A 17,697-nucleotide genomic window follows, 5' to 3' on the forward strand; every position below is an offset into this window, starting at 1 on the left:
GAAATTCATTCTCAGAGAAATAACGTGTTAACAGGAGACAGAAATGAGTAGAGAGATACTATATCCCGTTAGTTAGAAAATCAGGGCGTATGCATTCTAAATGAAACAAACATACAAGAGAAAAGATAAGAGTTACAATCATGCAGGAGGCAAATTCAAGTTGAAAAGCTTCCTTCCAAACACACTGTACACTCCTGTATATCAACTGTAGAATATTTAAGACCCCACGCTCAGTTACATCACAACATTGTTTATTATGTGAATTTTTTACAATACAAACAAAAAAATACAGAAATGCAATATATGAATACAGCTAAATGCAGAATGGTGACTTTTTTTTCTTTTCAAGAGGCCATGATTCCCATTTCTAGTAAAATAAAGAGACTGCACATAGGTAGAAATAGGTTGGTTGTTAGCTTCACAATTTTGCCTAGAAATGATCTATAAATGCATTTTTCCCCCTGCTACTTACCATAAAGTGTAAAAGGTAATTAAAGGAAAGTTTCCTTGTTGGCTCCTACCATATGAAAGATGCTATATTCTATTTTAGCAGGGCCAATATATGGAAAATACCTAAATTAAATGTTATTACAAAAATGAAGCAGTAATGAGATTCTGGCTAAAGAGGGCACTAAATGAGAATAATATATATTTAAAGAATCCAAAACAAACAAACAAAAAAAGAGGTTGTTATAAAAAAGCTCTAGGTGCGTTGTAAGCATATAGGTTCTTTTTTCCATGTGTATTTTTAAACAATGGAAGTGTCAAAAAATAGGGTCAACTGTGTTAGACTAAATTACATTATTGTATATGTTGCACTGAATGGAACCTTTGTATTATAATTATCATAAAGAAGCATAGTTTGCATCATATTATGGCAATTTATCCTCAATGAAAACCTTCCAGAGTCCTTTTATTTTGGAATATCTTGTAAACAATCAAACTACCAGAACATGATTGTACAACAGTAAAATGTTTTCTTGCATTAAATTGAAGACATCTGTTTAATAAAAAAAGAAAACATAGGAAAGGTACTTAGAGCTGTTAGTTTCTAAGTACACAACACCCTAGACAATTAAAGGCATCTTAATCTCCGTCAAGAACAAAAAATAATAATAATAATTTTTGTCATGCTGTTAAATCCATCATTAAGGATAAAACCGGTGCAAATTGGTCAAACGGATCCAACAAACACTGATGTCCAAGCTGGCATGTTGGCAACTAATATGTAACTGGTGGTCAAAAGAGGGTTTAAAAGATCTTCCCTTTCTTCTTGTTCTTTTCCAAGGTTCTAAATGATTAAAGGAAAATAATCAAAATGAGTGACCACTTTATAAACATAGATAACATATGGTAGCAATAGCTAAACCAACTACAACTGTGTTGGATTTTCAAACACTACGATTTCATTTAAAAATTAGAAGATTTAAAGTTAACAGTAAGGACAATACTAGTCTACAATATTATTTTCTTGGATAAATATTTGACAAATTTCCAAGACAAACAGTAAAAAACATGACAAAAACCCATTTTTAATATACAAGCACAATTTTTCCTAAATGAAACAGTGCAAATCAAAAAAGATCAACTGACATCTGCATTCTGAAATGCTTTTCTCCTACTGTCATTTGCATTCTGAAATGCTTCGCTTTCACAAATATATTTTCTTCTTCCTTGGGGAAAAAGTTAATAGAAGGATAGTGTTGAAAATCTTGAAAATGTTTAGCAGTGAGGGTAAAGTGTAGAATCCTTATAGGGATACAACTTTTCAGTTTTAAATGGGACTAATGAGGAAAAGAAGAAAACCAAAGTACAAATACTACTGATTTTTGTGTAAATTGAGTAACTAATTAGCTGCATTAGGAATTAGATATCCAAAATTTTATCTTAATGAAATAATTCAACACAATTAACACATACCTCTAAATGTATAAAAGATCTTTGTAGCAGTGTTCTCTATGTTTGCCAAAAATTAAATACAACCATTATGTTCAACATGTGATGGGAAAAGGTAAGCAACTGATTATGGTGAGTCAACTGAAGAAGATGTTATGAAGCTACTAAATTATAATTATGAAGACTGTTAAGTCATGGAAAATGTTTACAGTGAAAAAAATACTGTTATAATAGACTGCATCCATCTCTATAAAAGATTCATCCATGAAAATTATTTGTGCTTGGGATTTATGATAATGGATGATGTCTTTTTAAATGTTATTTTAATGTTTTTCAAATAAATAGGAAAATAATTCTTTAAAGTATTAATAAACACATTTCTTGGGAATCTGATATTAGATACCTTGAAGAGTTCTGTTGCTCTAAAATACGTTGTTGGGCTTCCCAATTTGCTTTCTCATCTTCAAACTGACGACGTTTTTCCTCTAATTCTTTGTGCTGTGCTTCCAAATTCTTTTTCATTTGCTCATGGCGCCGCTGGAGCTAATTCAGAGCACAATATATAAAATAAAACTGTTTGAGAAATCAGGAGCAGAAGTACATTTCATTCAGGCATCCTAATGAGCATTCAGTTCTTATGCTACAAATTCAAAGTATCACCTGGTTTTAGCACTGTCTAAAATTTTAGCACCGTCTAAAATTCCTCTGCCTATAGGACCTACCACCCAAAAGGCCAGTGATCAAAGAGAATAATCTTGGTAAACAGGGAAAAAAAGAGTACAATAAGCTACAGTGTGTAGCACTTTATAATGGGCATACCCTATCTTATCATCTCATTTTTCCTTACTCACAAAACATGTAGGAAGCTGGGCAGGGAAGACACCACTGCTCCCACTTCATAGATGACCAAACAGTTGCAGAGTTTATGTCACCTGCCCAAAGTCATTAGCCAAAAAGTGGCAGAACCAGGATTTGAACCTGTCTTGTAATTCCAAGTTCAGAAAGCTGAGACAAGTGAAAACAAAGCAAACAGATGAGGATCTAAGAGTTACAAGATCACGGTATAAGGTCCCCGATTCTTATAAAGCAGTGTTTCTCAAATATCAGTCTTCATACAAATCACCTGAATGCTTGTTAAAACTACAGAATCCCGGGCTTCCCTGGTGGCACAGTGGTTGAGAGTCCGCCTGTCGATGCAGGGGACGCGGGTTCGTGCCCCGGTCGGGGAAGATCCCACATGCTGCGGACAGGCTGGGCCCGTGAGCCATGCTGCAAGCCTGTGCGTCCGGAGCCTGTGCTCCGCAGTGGGAGAGGCCACAACAGTGAGAGGCCCACGTACCGCAAAAAAACAAAAAAAAGAATCCTGGACCTCACACAGACATACTGAATTAGAATCTCTGGGTTTTTGTTACATCTAGAAATCTACATTTTCAACAAGCCCCCGTGATTCTAAAGCAGGTGGTTCTTTCTACATTAAGAATTAATGCTATAAAGAATGCTGGCTGAAAGGTGGAGAACACTCATGCAAAGTAACTGCAGAAACAAAGAGCTTATCTAATAGTTCATTAAATAATTCATTTAGGTGCTAGTTAATCCATTTCTGAGGAAAACAGTCATAGGAAAAAAAAACTACAACGAATAACTAAGAACTATTAATATTAAAAACTTTCAGATGTCCAGGAACTATGTTTTATTAAAGACTGTATTACACCAATGAATTAACATCTTGAATTTGGATTGTAATTTCGCATACAACTTGTTTTCTTAATTACTTTGTAAACCCACAAAAAGTGACTTCATATTCATTCCCATTCCAAATTATTTCATGCAGTTCTTACAAAACAAAACCATCTAAAATATATTTAAGCAAACATGAATCAAATTTGAGGTAACATCTTCCTGATGACAGCAAACAAGTTACTAAGAAAATGTCAGAAAATATAGGAACACAGGAAAATGCCTTTGGTTATTTAAAAAAAAATGCAAGGGAATTATATACACACAATTCAGAATAGTCACCTCTGAGAAGGAGAGAGAGGGATACAATGGGGGAGAGATGCAAAGGGGCCTCAAATGAACTGATGATGCCTTATTTTTTTAAGCTGGGCCACAGGTTCACCAGTGTTCATCATTCTTTACCTGTACATTTCTGTCACATATACGTATCTTCGTGTTAACTGCATGTAGGTTAAAAGTACAGGTCACAATCCCTCACTTCCTAGAAACCCTTGGGGTTAGATGTGTTTCACAGTTCAGAATTTTTCAGATTTCAGAAAGCCAGTACTACTTAGAAAGGTCTATATACTCTATTTACAAAACAACTCCTGGGCTATCTAAGGTAGCACCTATAACCAAACACATTACTATTTTTTGCAGTGAAGTATATAAATATTCACATCAAGTGGGATAAAACTATTCTATGTCTGGTTTTGCAGTTTTCTGAAATTATGGATACATGATTGTGGACTTGTCTAGTGATTAAGAACAAAGTTAAGTGTATTCAAATAATGGCTTACAGCTATGCAGCATAGACCAAGTTAATTTATCTTTCCTCTCATGTAAAAAAAGGGAAATGGACAATAATATCCATCTTGAAGGGCTGTGGTATGAATTAAATGACATAATCCATGAAAGATGCTTAATACTGTGCCTGATACACTGTGCTGCTGGATATTAGCAACTGTGCCCTGAACAAATATTTCTAGCACTTGAGAAAAAACAGTATTAAACAAGTTTAAATAGGTTTCTTCACCTATATATTTACATACTTATATGGCTTGCTGAATTAGGAGAAACTTGGTCGAGATCTCTTTACAGGTCCTTTTAATGTTAATAAAGATTCTATCCTTCAAAGAGCAGTTAAATTTCGCAAAACTCTGTTTTCACCATTCACAGTAATCGTAAAAACTCAAAGGGTTCTATAACTACAGTTTTATAATTGTTTGTTTATAACATTTACTCTTAAGAGCAGGCCCTAAAATATGTCTATACCAAATGTAAATTCAACTCCTTTTAGATTTTCATCATAAACTAAGTGTGGAGATAATGCAGACTCTTGATTATTCCTGTTTTTATTCACCTTCTGATACGGATTTTCCAGATTATTTATTAATTAGTGAAGGGGTAGAGACTTGGATAGATTTACTAAAAAGCTAATTAATAAAAAAGACTAAACTTAATCTCCTAAATGTCGTCTTAATAACAGATGCCAGGGATGCTAGTTCTGCAGTGCTTGGTAGTCTTAGACCAGGAGGAGCTATTCTGTATACCCACTGAATTAAGCATCTGATAAATATAACAACAGTGAAAGTTTTTTTTAATAAGAGATTACATGAAAAGCCCAGTGATTTAAGAGAAATCTAATGTGGAATAAGAACATTTCCTCGAAATTACTGAATACTTTACACCATGCATTCCATCTACTCAATGGATCAGAGTATTTTTGGTTATGTATTTAGTCAAAGAAAGTTTATGTATTTTATGCAGTAATTCATTACAAAAGCAAAGAGACCAACTGTAAGGATCTAACAGACTAGATCGGAGTCTCCTTTTAATATATTTAAACACAAATATTATTATATTAGTGGAGCCACATATAAACACAGGGATCTCATTGAATTTTATCATTAAAAGTAATTTAAAAAGTATTTCATATTAATGTCATCCCATATATTTAAAAGTAATTTTCAGCACAATGATAATAAATCTGTGCTGAGAAATTATACTGAAATTGTTGATTTATTTTGTGTTTACCTAGAGTTTCTTCTACTGCTCTTGGACATCAAGCCAACTACTTACTGTATAGATGCTTGTGTTAGTGTTTTTTTTCTCCATCTTTTATTTCTTATCACTTATTGAAGGATATGTCTTCATGATCTTTTTGATTAATAGAAACTAAATATATGCCTCAACATCTAGAGAGATTCCAAGGTAGTATATCAGCTTGCTGGAATGCTTTGTCACTACCCTACCTGATTTTTGTAACAGTGGGAATTACGTTGACACTATATTACAAATAAGGCCCAACTCATTTATAAAAATCACATTTCTTCATTTTTTCCTGTCTGTAATTTACCCTGGCATGCCTATAGTTTAACTAAGGTTCTTTCTTTTTCATTCATATGCAAATAAGTCTGGTCTATTATTATTACCCTTACACTAGTTTTAATTCTTACATCCACCCAAAACTCTGATCTTTACTTTTCTTATACTGACTAGATGGAATGGCTTATAATTTCATTTCTTATAACTTGTTAATTATAGCTAATAAAATTTATTGTAAGTATTCTACTATGTCTTCCTACCAAGTATACTTGTATTCAAATACATATTAAAATATATATTACTGTAAACATAGTGCCTGCTTTTATTTTTCCATTTTATTGTTAGCATATTATATTTGAAAAAATCTGGAGAAAGGTTACCTATGAATTTTATTAAAGGTACTTTTTAAAGGAATATTGTGCCTATAAAAGGTGAAAATATTAGGTTGATTACCTCAGCTTCAGAGTCCTTCAGTTTTTGAACTTTTTCTTTGACCTTCATCTCAAACACCTGCTCCATCTCCATCTCCATCTTCTTCATCTTAGCTACATGCTCCCTTCTTTCTTCTTCCATTTGTGCAAGAGGGCTCCTGTGAACATTAAAGATAATCATTAAATGTCTAAAACTGAAAAGTGTAATACAAAACTCTGAAAGTGATGAAAACAAATGAGCTGCTGTGTGCCATTACTAATTCTCTGCTGTTTTTTGAAAATAAGTTTCAAAATAATTTTTCAATTATTCTGACACCACCTTAAATGACATGGAACACAGATTTGAAGTTTTATATATGAACGTTAAAAATTCTTTAGAAACTTTTAAAATTTATAAATATTTACAATTTAGAACTTCCTTCCACGAAGTTTCATAGCTAAACTTGAAAATCTCTAGTGAATAATTATTATGAAAATAGATCTACCAAAGGCAACTATTAGCAGAACGTTTCTCTAAACCTAATGCATATCAAATCTAAAGATAACACGTAAAATAAACTGTAGAAGGAAAATGGAAAGGACACATTCCCTAAATACATTCTTAGAAAGGAAAACTAGAAGAAAATTACTTAATTTTTTATTTTAAACAAAATTTTAATGTGAAAAAGGTACTGAGTTAATGAAGTCAATACATGTAGAATAGTTTTAGTTCTATAATTTTTCAAGTGTTATAATCTCTCCTTTTAGACAACTACTGACATCACAATAATTCAAACCTATTTTGGTTACTGAATTGATATGCTAGGAAAAACTACCAGGCAATACCTAGAACACTCTTCGTTTAGGCAAGCAGCGTATTTCTAGACCACTTAATGTAATTTTAATGCTCTTGAAAAATTCATTCCACCTATGTCAAATATTTTAGTGTCTTAAGTTTTAAAGATGGTCAGTGATCACACCCACGAGAGAGAGAGAGAGAGAGAGAGAGAGAGAGAGAGAGAGAGAGAGAGAAGCAAATGAATATCTTGACATTTCTGAAATGCCAAACAATAGACACAAGCACAGTTAAATAAAAGTAGTTCACTCTACTGACGTTAAACTCCACAGGCTCAAATCTCTGCACAATTTTGTTCAAAATTTTCATGTTGAAAAATACTACAAATGAGCTTTATGTGAAGGCTAGTATATTTACAGACACAAGAGAATAACGAAGTATCAGTAACCTATTACAGCCCCAGGGAGGAAAGAAAAGTGGGCTCTGTGGCTTTCACGATCTCTAAAAACAATTCAATACACTGGGACAACTTAAAAGAGGCAGGCCCTTTTCTGACTTTATTGATAAAACATGTTTATTTTGCCTCCACAAAAACAGGCTTTGACCATTTAATTGTACATATTAAGTTGGTGAACTTTATCTCAATAAAGTGGTTAAAAAGTTAAATCATCGCTTAAAAACAAAGTCAGGCTTTGTATTTCATCCATAACTTCAAGGCTAATCACTTTAATCCTGATTTGACACACTTGATTATGGTGACTTCTCTCCTTACAAGGCTGAGTATTTTGACCATTACAACACTATTCTTCCCTCTCAAGGAGGAGGACAAGAAAGCAAGATGGAAAATATTAAACGAGCAACAGGACAGAAAGAACACTGGCTACTGTTTTTTCTTAGCAAAAAGGAAGGACAAAGATGTGATGTACTGTTGTGACCAAAAGGATTTGTTTTTGCAGTTAGTGTAAGTTAGAACAAAATGTTACTTAACTAAAGGATATTCCTTCACCAAAAGAAAACTTACAAACCTTCAGTATGTCTTAACAATTAAACAATTAATCAGAAGTTCTGAAAATGAAAATAAACCAAACATTAACTTAGAAGAAGAATCAACATTCAAAAAGTGAGGTAAACGGAAATAAATTTTAAAGCGTAAATATCATTATTTCATTAAAAGCCGATAAGGCCCTTCATATTAACATAGTTCTCATCTTTATGGCAGGTGTTTTTAATATAGGGGCCTCAGCTCTCTTGGGCAGAGTGTCAATGAATGCCCTGAAATAACATACCAAATAAATGTGTGTTTGTGTTGTGTATTCATGCAAGCATTTTCCCAGTGAGACGGTTCAAAGCTTTTGTTTGATTTCTGTAAAAATTCACTTCTGCCACTCCCCAAAACATTTTTAGGCTCTAGAAAAAAAAATACTCTAATAACGATTTTTTAATTGGCAGTCTTAAATAAGTTGCTTATGTTTAAGCAACTTAGATTATCCAACAATACTGCTGCAATTTGGAAACAAATAAATACATTGTAAAAAATTATAAAAAACTAGAATTTAAAAAAATAAATTAGAATTCACACAGAATTGAGATTTTAAATATATACTCTTACTTATAATAACCTATCTATAAAATGCTCATTTAATTTCATCCTTGGGAGGAATAAAGTAATCCATATAAATGTAAAGAATTTGCAGTATAATTTGCACATGAAAAGGCTACCACCTTACCAAGAGTAAACACTGTCATCTAGATTATTATTTAAATAACTCTTCAGGGAAAACAGAAGACTGCAGAGAAACATGCTATGATGTTTTGAAATTTGCTTTTAAATTCAAAATTTAAATATTAAAAATCTTCACATACTAAAACTGCTTATGTCTTCGGAAAAACAAATAACCACTTACATGCCTTCAACTGTGTCATATCTAAAAGAACAAAAAATACAGACTTAGCACACTTAAAGTAAATGACACTAAAAGCAGCAACTAAAGGCAAATCCACAGATTTCACAATAAAAGTATATGCCCTAAAACAAAAGTTTATGGCCAAATTTGTTGAAGCTAGTTAATTTCTTTTCCAAATTCTGTTAGTAATCCCTATACCAAATCACTATGAAAATAAATAGGCTGTGTGATTATCTTCTAACAGCCTGCTCAAATTTCTAAACTTATTTAAGTATGTATACTTTCAAAGAAATTAGCAATATTTCACATTTGAGATACTTTAAGCTTTTCAGCCTTGTAAAACTACTTGACCCCTTAACCAAATGAAGTGATATTCCAGTATTATAAGAAAATGGTTACATGTATCTAAAATGAATTTTTGAAAGCCTCTCACCAGTCAAAATGATGTTTCAAATCTAATTTTTAAATTAGCACCCCAATTCTAGTCATTTTTATTAAAGTGATATTTAGAAAACCGTAACACAAAATTGTGCTTATAATGTAGAAAATGCAGGAAAAAGGATCACTTTTTAAAAGATTTTATTTATTTTTTATACAGCAGTTTCTTATTAGTTATCTATTTTATACATATCAGTGTCTATATGTCAATCCCAACCTCCCAATTCATCCCACCACCCCACCATTTTTCCCATCTGGTGTCCATACGTTTGTTCTCTACATCTGTGTCCCTATTTCTGCCCTGCAAACCAGTTCATCTGTACCATTTTTCTAGGTTCCACATATACGCGTTAATATACGATATTTGTTTTTCTCTTTCTGACTTACTTCACCCTGTACGACAGTCTCTAGATCCATCCACATCTCAACAAATGACCCAATTTCATTCCTTTTTATGGCTGAGTAATATTCCATTGTATATTTATTTGTACCACATCTTCTTTATCCATTGGTCTGTCGATGGGAATTTAGGTTGTTTCCATGACCTGGCTATTGTAAATAGTGCTGCAATGAACTGGGGTGCATGTGTCTTTTTGAATTATGGTTTTCTCTGGGTAGTGGGATTGCTGGGTCATATGGTTAATTTTATTTTTAGTTTTTTAAGGAACCTCCACACTGTTCTCCATAGTGACTGTATCAATTTACATTCCCACCAACAGTGCAAGAGGGTTCCCTTTTCTCCACACCCTCTCCAGCATTTGTTGTTTGTAGATTTTCTGAGGATGCCCATTCTAACTGGTGTGAGGTGATACCTCACTGTAGTTTTGATTTGCATTTCTCTAATAATTAGTGATGTTGAGCAGCTTTTCATGTGCTTCTTGGCCATCTGTATGCCTTCTTCGGAGAAATGTCTATTTAGGTCTTCTGCCCATTTTTGGATTGGGTTTCTTTTTTTTATATTGAGCTGCATGAGCTGTTTATGTATTTTGGAGACTAATCCTTTGTCTGTTGATTCGTTTGCAAATATTTTCTCCCATTCTGAGGGTTGTCTTTTTGTCTTGTTTGTAGTTTCCTTTGCTTGGCAAAAACTTTTTTTATTAGGTCCCATTTGTTTATTTTTGTTTTTATTTCCATTACTCTAGGAGGTGGATCAAAAAAGATCTTGCTGTGATTTATGTCAAAGAGTGTTCTTCCTATGTTTTCCTCTAAGGGTTTTATAGTGTCCTGTCTTACATTTAGGTCTCAAATACATTTTATTATTGTGTATGGTGTTACGGAGTGTTCTAATTTCATTCTTTTACATGTAGCTGTCCAGTTTTCCCAGCACCACTTATTGAAGAGACTGTCTTTTCTCCATTGTATATCCTTGCCTCCTTTGTCATAGATTAGTTGACCATAGGTGTGTGGGTTTATCTCTGGGCTTTCTAACTTGTTCCACTGATCTATATTTCTGTTTTTGTGCCAGCACCATATTGTCTTGATTACGGTAGCTTTGTAGTATAGTCTGAAGTCAGGGAGTCTCGTTCCTCCAGCTCTGTTTTTTTCCCTCGAGATTGCTTTGGCTATTCGGGATCTTTTGTGTCTCCATACAAATTTTAAGATTTTTTTGTTCTAGGTCTGTAAAAAATGCCATTGGTAATTTGATACGGATTGCATTGAATCTGTAGATTGCTTTGGGTAGTATAGTCATCTTCACAATATTGATTCTTCCAATCTAAGAACATGGTATATCTCTCCATCTGTTTGTGTCATCTTTGATCTCTTTCATCAGTGTCTTATAGTTTTCTGAGTACAGGTCTTTTAACACCTTTTGTAGGTTTATTCCTAGGTATTTTATTCTTTTTGTTGCGATGGTGAATGGGATTGTTTCCTTAATTTCTCTTTCTGATCTTTCATTGTTAGTGTATAGGAATGCAAGAGATTTCTGTGTGTTAATTTTGTATCCTGCAACTTTACCAAATTCATTGATTAGCTCTAGTCGTTTTCTGGTAGCATCTTTAGGATTCTCTATGTATAGTATCATGTCATCTGCAAACAGTGACAGTTTTACTTCTTCTTTTCCAATTTGTATTCCTTTTATTTCTTTTCCTTCTCTGATTGCCGTGGCTAAGACTTCCAAAACTATGTTGAATAATAGTGGCGAGAGTGGACATCCTTGTCTTGTTCCTGATCTTAGAGAAAATGCTTTCAGTTTTTTACTATTGAGAATGATGTTTGCTGTGGGTTTGTCGTATATGGCCTTTATTATGTCGAAGTAGGTTCCCTCTATGCCCACTTTCTGGAGAGTTTTTATCATAAATGGGTGTTGAATTTTGTCAAAGGCTTTTTCTGCCTCTATTGAGATGATCATATGGTTTTTCTCCTTCAGTTTGTTAATATGGTGTATCACATTGATTGGTTTGCATATATTGAAGAATCCTTGCATTCCTGGGATAAACCCCACTTGATAATGGTGTATGATCCTGGAAAAAGGATCACTTTTTGTCATCACATTTCAAATGAAAGTTTTTTTATTAGTTGACTAGAAAAACCATTTAAATTATATCATTACCTGCCTGCTTTTTAATGAAAACTCTTCTTCACACACATAGATAAGCTAAAGCTTATAAACTTAAACTTGTTAGAGAAATTTAAAGCAACTCAGTCAAAAAAAATGAAAAGACCTGGTAAAAAAATTTTTTTAAAAAGGCTACAATATAACCTGAACAGCACATTAAATCCCCAAAGACATAACTTAGCTCCTTTTAGGGTCTATTCAAGGGGTGACAGTTCCTGAAAGCCACCATATGACTTACCCTTTTCATATGACCAACAACAGAATCACAGCAAGGACCACACTTAAGGCTGACCCAGTAAGGCCCTACTGTGGCTGTCTTACATGACCCACATTTTGACTGAAATGGAAAGACAACCACATTTCATTTAAATTATGTGTGGTCTTTTCTGAAGAACTCATTAAGCAAATATTTACATATTTTTGCTTCAGTGGTGTGGTAGGTCACTATGCATATAGACATGTAGCAATTTTCATAGAAAATTTTCCAAAGGAATTTCACTTAAAATAAGAATTTCAAAGAGCAATATAAATTTCCGAACATTCTGGGAAACAACAGTTACCAGCATTTTATTTTGCCAAGTGAGAGCATTAAAAATAAACGTAAATAAAACAACACTATCATTATATTTTCATGAAAGAACACATGAACAAGAGTAAAAGATATAACTGAATAAATTACTTTTTTTTTTTGGAAAAACTTGGGACAAATTTCAGAAAATTGTCTTTATATCTCTTTAGATCAATGAAAACTTTGTCATGTACCAAAAGAGTTCTGAGGATTAGCCTTTAGAAATCTGTATTTTCAGTCATTTATAGGAATTCAGTTATCCATAGAGTTTTCCCAAGACTACAGAGAGAAGGCTGTAGAAAACAAAAATAAAATTAACATACGGGAAAGAGGTAACTCCAACCTGACCACCTCAATAAAGCAGAACGGATATAGAAATAAAGTGAGTCACACAAGTTTTCTGGCTTCTCAGGGCACATAAAAATTATGTTTACACTACACTGTAGTCTATTAGATGTGCAGCAGCATTATGTCTTAGAAAACAATGTATATACCTTAATTGAAAAATATGTTATTGCTGAAGAATGCTAACCATCATCTGAGCCTTTAGTGAGTCATAGGAGGAACATTAAAGATCACTGATTACAGATCAATATGACAAATATAATAATAATAAAGTTTAAAACAGCGGTCCCCAACCTTTTCGGCACCAGGGACCGGTTTTGTGGAAGACAATTTTTCCACAGACTTGATTGGGGGTGGTACTGCAAGCAATGGGGAGCGATGGGGAGCAGCAGATGAAGCTTCGCTTGCCTGCCACTCACCTTCTGCTGTGTGGCCCGGTTTCTAACAGGCCATGGACCGATACCAGTCCGCGGCCCGGGGGTTGGGGAACCCTGGTTTAAAACATTGTGAGAATTACCAATGTTAACACAGAGACATGAAGAAAGCAAATGCTGGTGGGAAAATGGCAAAGACAGATTTGCTTGATGCAGTATGCCACAAACCTTCAATTTGTAAAAAACACATTATCTGCGAAGTGTAATAAAGCAAAGTGCAATAAAACAAGGTATACCTGTAAAAGATGTAAGGAAGACCACGAAGGAAGAAGCAAGTAAAACTTTAAAAAAGCATGTTGAACAAAAAAGGATACCTCTCCCCTTACTGGGGATTACTTTAAGAGATCTGCAATCTTGACATGGTTAATTCTCCACTTTCCTTTACAACCTTGTTGAATCTCTTTTAATTTGGAACCTGACCTCCCTTTCTGTTACTTCTAACCATCCTCCACCCTCCGGACAGGGGTGGGCAAGATATACTCTCCCTGGGCTTCCCAGGTGGTACAGCGGTTGAGAGTCCGCCTGCTGATGCAGGGGACACAGGTTCGTGCCCCGGTCCGGGAAGATCCCACATGCCGCGGAGCGGCTGGGCCCGTGAGCCATGGCCGCTGAGCCTGCGCGTCCGGAGCCTGTGCTCCGCAACGGGAGAGGCCACAACAGTGAGAGGCCCGTGTACCGCAAAAAAAAAAAGATATACTCTCCCTGAGGAAAACAGATGACTTGATATTCTTAGCCAGACACAAGTAATACCTAAACAGCTGCTAAGAATAGAGCTCACTTTTCCAGACTCCAGCCTTGAGACAAATCAGTATTTGATGAGACAAGCTCAGCTATGTTTCGTATTTTAACCATATAATCAAAATCTTGGGTTTTGTCCCCAGCTTTACTGAGATATAACTGACATATAATATTGTCTCAGTTTAAGGTATACAATGTGATGTCGAGGACCACTAACATAACAGAAAGGCACATTTTGAAACATATAAATCAAATACCAAATATTTTTATTTTTAACCCATGGTTCAGTACACTCTACAGTCATCCAAAACTGGCTCCGAAAATTAAATATAAGATAAATTAATCTACTTTATGCTTAACATTAAAAAAATTAACTTATATTCTAAAACCAAGTGTAATTAGCACTCTGTGGAGCGTACACTGCCAGACAAAGGTTAATGTAACTATAAATTTTAAATAGATGTATATCTGTATGTGTATGTATATGTCTATATATTGTAATAAGAACAATTAAAAAACACAGGTCCATCAGCAATCAGATGAATAAATGACCTTATTCGCAAGTTTATTTCTTTCTCAAATTCCCTGCAGATGCTGTTTAGAGACCATATGAAGTAAAAAAGAAAGTGATAAAATGACCACTTTTTTTTTTAAAGGACCAAAGTTCAGTGGTCTTCAAACTGAGGTCTCTATTTATATGAAGAGAGTTACTTGAGTCTGTGCAGTTTAAAGAGAATCAATTTCCAGATCCTCAACTTCCATACAAAGTTTTGCCTAAAGTGATCTGCCTGATAATTTCCAAGTTAACAGATAGCCCATTTCTCACATTACAGAAGAAAGACCTACTCCTCCTCACCTATCCCTTACTAAGGTACACTGTACCTGAAGGTATGAAAACCTCCAGGTGACAAGAGAGAAGTCTCTTTCAATGATTAATCAAACACTATAACATAAACCTGTAAGAGTGTATCTCCAAGTATTAAACATGTTTCTATTAAGGGCATGGTGTGGTGTTAGGTGTTAGAAACATGGTATTTGGGTCCCTGTCAGGATGCTCTGAATTAAGACATATAGCAAAGGGAGGTGGCTGGAGAACTGGCAATTTCTGTTTAATGACTCTACCTTTTCCACTCTGAGCTCCCTGAAACCTCAATCTCTCCATACCACCGTTATCAAAGGATGCATTGCTAGGGAGAAAAAAGTCCCATGGGAGCAGTACAAATAGAACATCAATAAGAAGCCCAGACTCACATTTGCTTACTTTACATATTTAAATATTACCCATTCTTTTCAGTTATCTGTGGATGGGTTCATAGCTATAAAGAAAGGCACCTTACATTGGCTAAAGCACCATAAATTGCGGGTACTGATTTGTTTTTTTTCCAAAAAATTCAACTGGAATGAACAGCTAACATTTTCAAGACAATACTAGATACAATCAAAGGATAAAAATTCCAAGTGACTTCTTTCAGATTCAGTATGTTTCATTCAATAAAGCAGTAAAAACCTAATTTAACAAATCATATATCAATACCTGTTCTAATTACAACCGTTCCCCAGTTGGTTCAATCTTCAAAAATATTTATTTTTCTATTACTTAAAGTAAAATTAAATAATATACTAACTCCTGGGGCAATCTGCTTTTTAGCAGTGCAAACTTTTTTATTATTTTCATAGGCAAAGTTTAGACATGATTCATCTCATTAAGAAATACATTTCCAATAGAATTCTACTTTTCATGTTTTCACCTGGGTTATAGTTTAACTCAAGTAATCCACACTAGAATTCTGTATATGCAGAAGAATTTTTAACAACACTATTTTTCTCTGAATTACCTTACCTGCATCCAACAGTAAAAAGTATCCCAATAGCACTATTTTAAAAGCCTTAAATTCAAACTATGGAAAAAAAATCCTTATTTCTAGCACATTAACCAATGTTTAAAAGAAAAAAATCGAACATTAAGTGCATACACTTAATGTATGCATTTAATGAAAGATATGTACTGACAATACATTTCGCTTTAACATGTTATAAAATTACCAGTGGCTTTAATTGTGTATGGTTTTCTTTTAAACAGTTAAGAAGTCCATAAACTAGTGAAATGCATTTAAAATGGATTCAATTTTATGAACAATATTCACTATGATGGATCTTTATATTTCTGTGCTAAATAAGAGTTGTTTGATACAAATTCTGCTAAAAAGAAAGATTAAAAACGTTGCCTTTTTTCATGCACTGAACCTTACCTCAAGTAGAATCTTGTATTTTAAATATTAAAAAACATCAATTTTTAAAATAGCAGTAGTAAATTCCTAGAAGTCAGTGTTTTGCAAAGCATGCGTTACTAATCACCTATATCGAAACCATCAAGGGTTAAAAATAAAAAAGGACGGGGGTGGTGGATTCCCTGGCTGTCCAGTGGTTAGGACTCCACACTTCCACTGCAGGGGGCATGGGTTCGATCCCTGGCTGGGAAACTAAGATCCCACGTGGTGTGCGGCACAGCCAAAAAAAAACCCCCCAAAACAAAAAATCATCTAGGGTGCTCATTAAAAATACAAACTCTCAGGCCCATCCCACATGTACTGAATCAGAATCTCTTGATAATGATTGAATCTAGAAATTTACCTTTTTACCAATTACTCTGGGACTTCCCTGGTGGCACAGTGGTTAAGAATCTGCCTGCCAATGCAGGGGACTCAGGTTCAAGCCCTAGTTCAGGAAGATCTCACATGCCGCGGAGCAACTAAGCCCATGCACCACAACTACTGAGCCTGAGCTCTACAGCCCGTGCGCGACAACTACTGAGCCTGCGCTCTAGAGCCCATGCACCACAACTACTGAGCCTGCACTAGAGAGCCCATGCTCCGCAATGAGAAGCCAACCCACTGCAACGAAGAGCAGCCCCCACTCTCTGCAACTAGAGAAAGTCAGAGTGCAACAACGAAGACCCAACGCAGCCAAAAGTAAATAAATTAATTAAAATTTTAAAATAAAAGCAATTGCTCTCCGGAGATCTCTAAAGCCAGAAAATCTAGAAACTCATCAATAAAGTTCCTCAAATAAGCATGCTAATAATAGTGTAAGAAGAAATTCAAAATTAAGAAAGAGATTAGGGGCTACAACCCAAACATCATGAAGAAAATAAACACAGAGTTAGGTCCAAGATCAGTTTTAAAAGAGAACTGCTTGTGACTCTGCCAATGATTATTAATGCTTTGTGCACTTTCTTGTGGAATTTAGGGGCACTGAGGAGACATAACTAAAAAAGCAAAAAGGAACATTTTTCTCTTCAATTATAAGGAATGCTGACCACTATAACACAGTATTGCTACTTTGAGAACTTGCTTCCCTTATTATTTATTATGCAGATGATCCTTCAGGATTATCCTCTAATAGTATCAATACATAACACCTGGCTAAAAATGTACATGCATTGTTAAAATGGTTTTCATAATACTTACGGTCTTCAACAACCCCAAATAAAGGAAAAACAGGGAACAGACATGGTTACCAAGTCTATACCAGCTAACTCACCAGCCTCCTCACACATCTCTTTTCCCT

The 17,697-nt window shown here is 34.4% G+C and overlaps 1 protein-coding gene across 3 annotated transcripts in view; it reads right to left on the reverse strand.

Annotated features, from left to right (window-relative positions):
• Positions 1 to 234: 234 nt before the first annotated feature.
• The window catches only part of SEPTIN7 (septin 7), a 108,712-nt gene continuing 91,249 nt past the window's right edge, over positions 235 to 17,697 (reverse strand). For 2 of the 3 annotated variants that reach the window (XM_007446119.1, XM_007446118.1), the window contains exons 12-14: positions 6,394 to 6,529; positions 2,300 to 2,439; positions 235 to 1,291 (exon numbers count right to left, since the gene is read on the reverse strand). In XM_007446119.1, coding sequence (XP_007446181.1) covers positions 1,252 to 1,291; positions 2,300 to 2,439; positions 6,394 to 6,529 — 316 coding nt within the window. In that variant the 3' untranslated portion in view covers positions 235 to 1,251. The remainder of the gene's footprint in view (positions 1,292 to 2,299; positions 2,440 to 6,393; positions 6,530 to 17,697) is intronic. The other variant, XM_007446120.1, reaches the window with a different exon arrangement.

This window comes from Lipotes vexillifer, unplaced genomic scaffold, assembly GCF_000442215.2.
Source record: "Lipotes vexillifer unplaced genomic scaffold, Lipotes_vexillifer_v1.1 scaffold822, whole genome shotgun sequence".
In the NCBI taxonomy this organism is placed as follows: domain Eukaryota; kingdom Metazoa; phylum Chordata; class Mammalia; order Artiodactyla; family Lipotidae; genus Lipotes; species Lipotes vexillifer.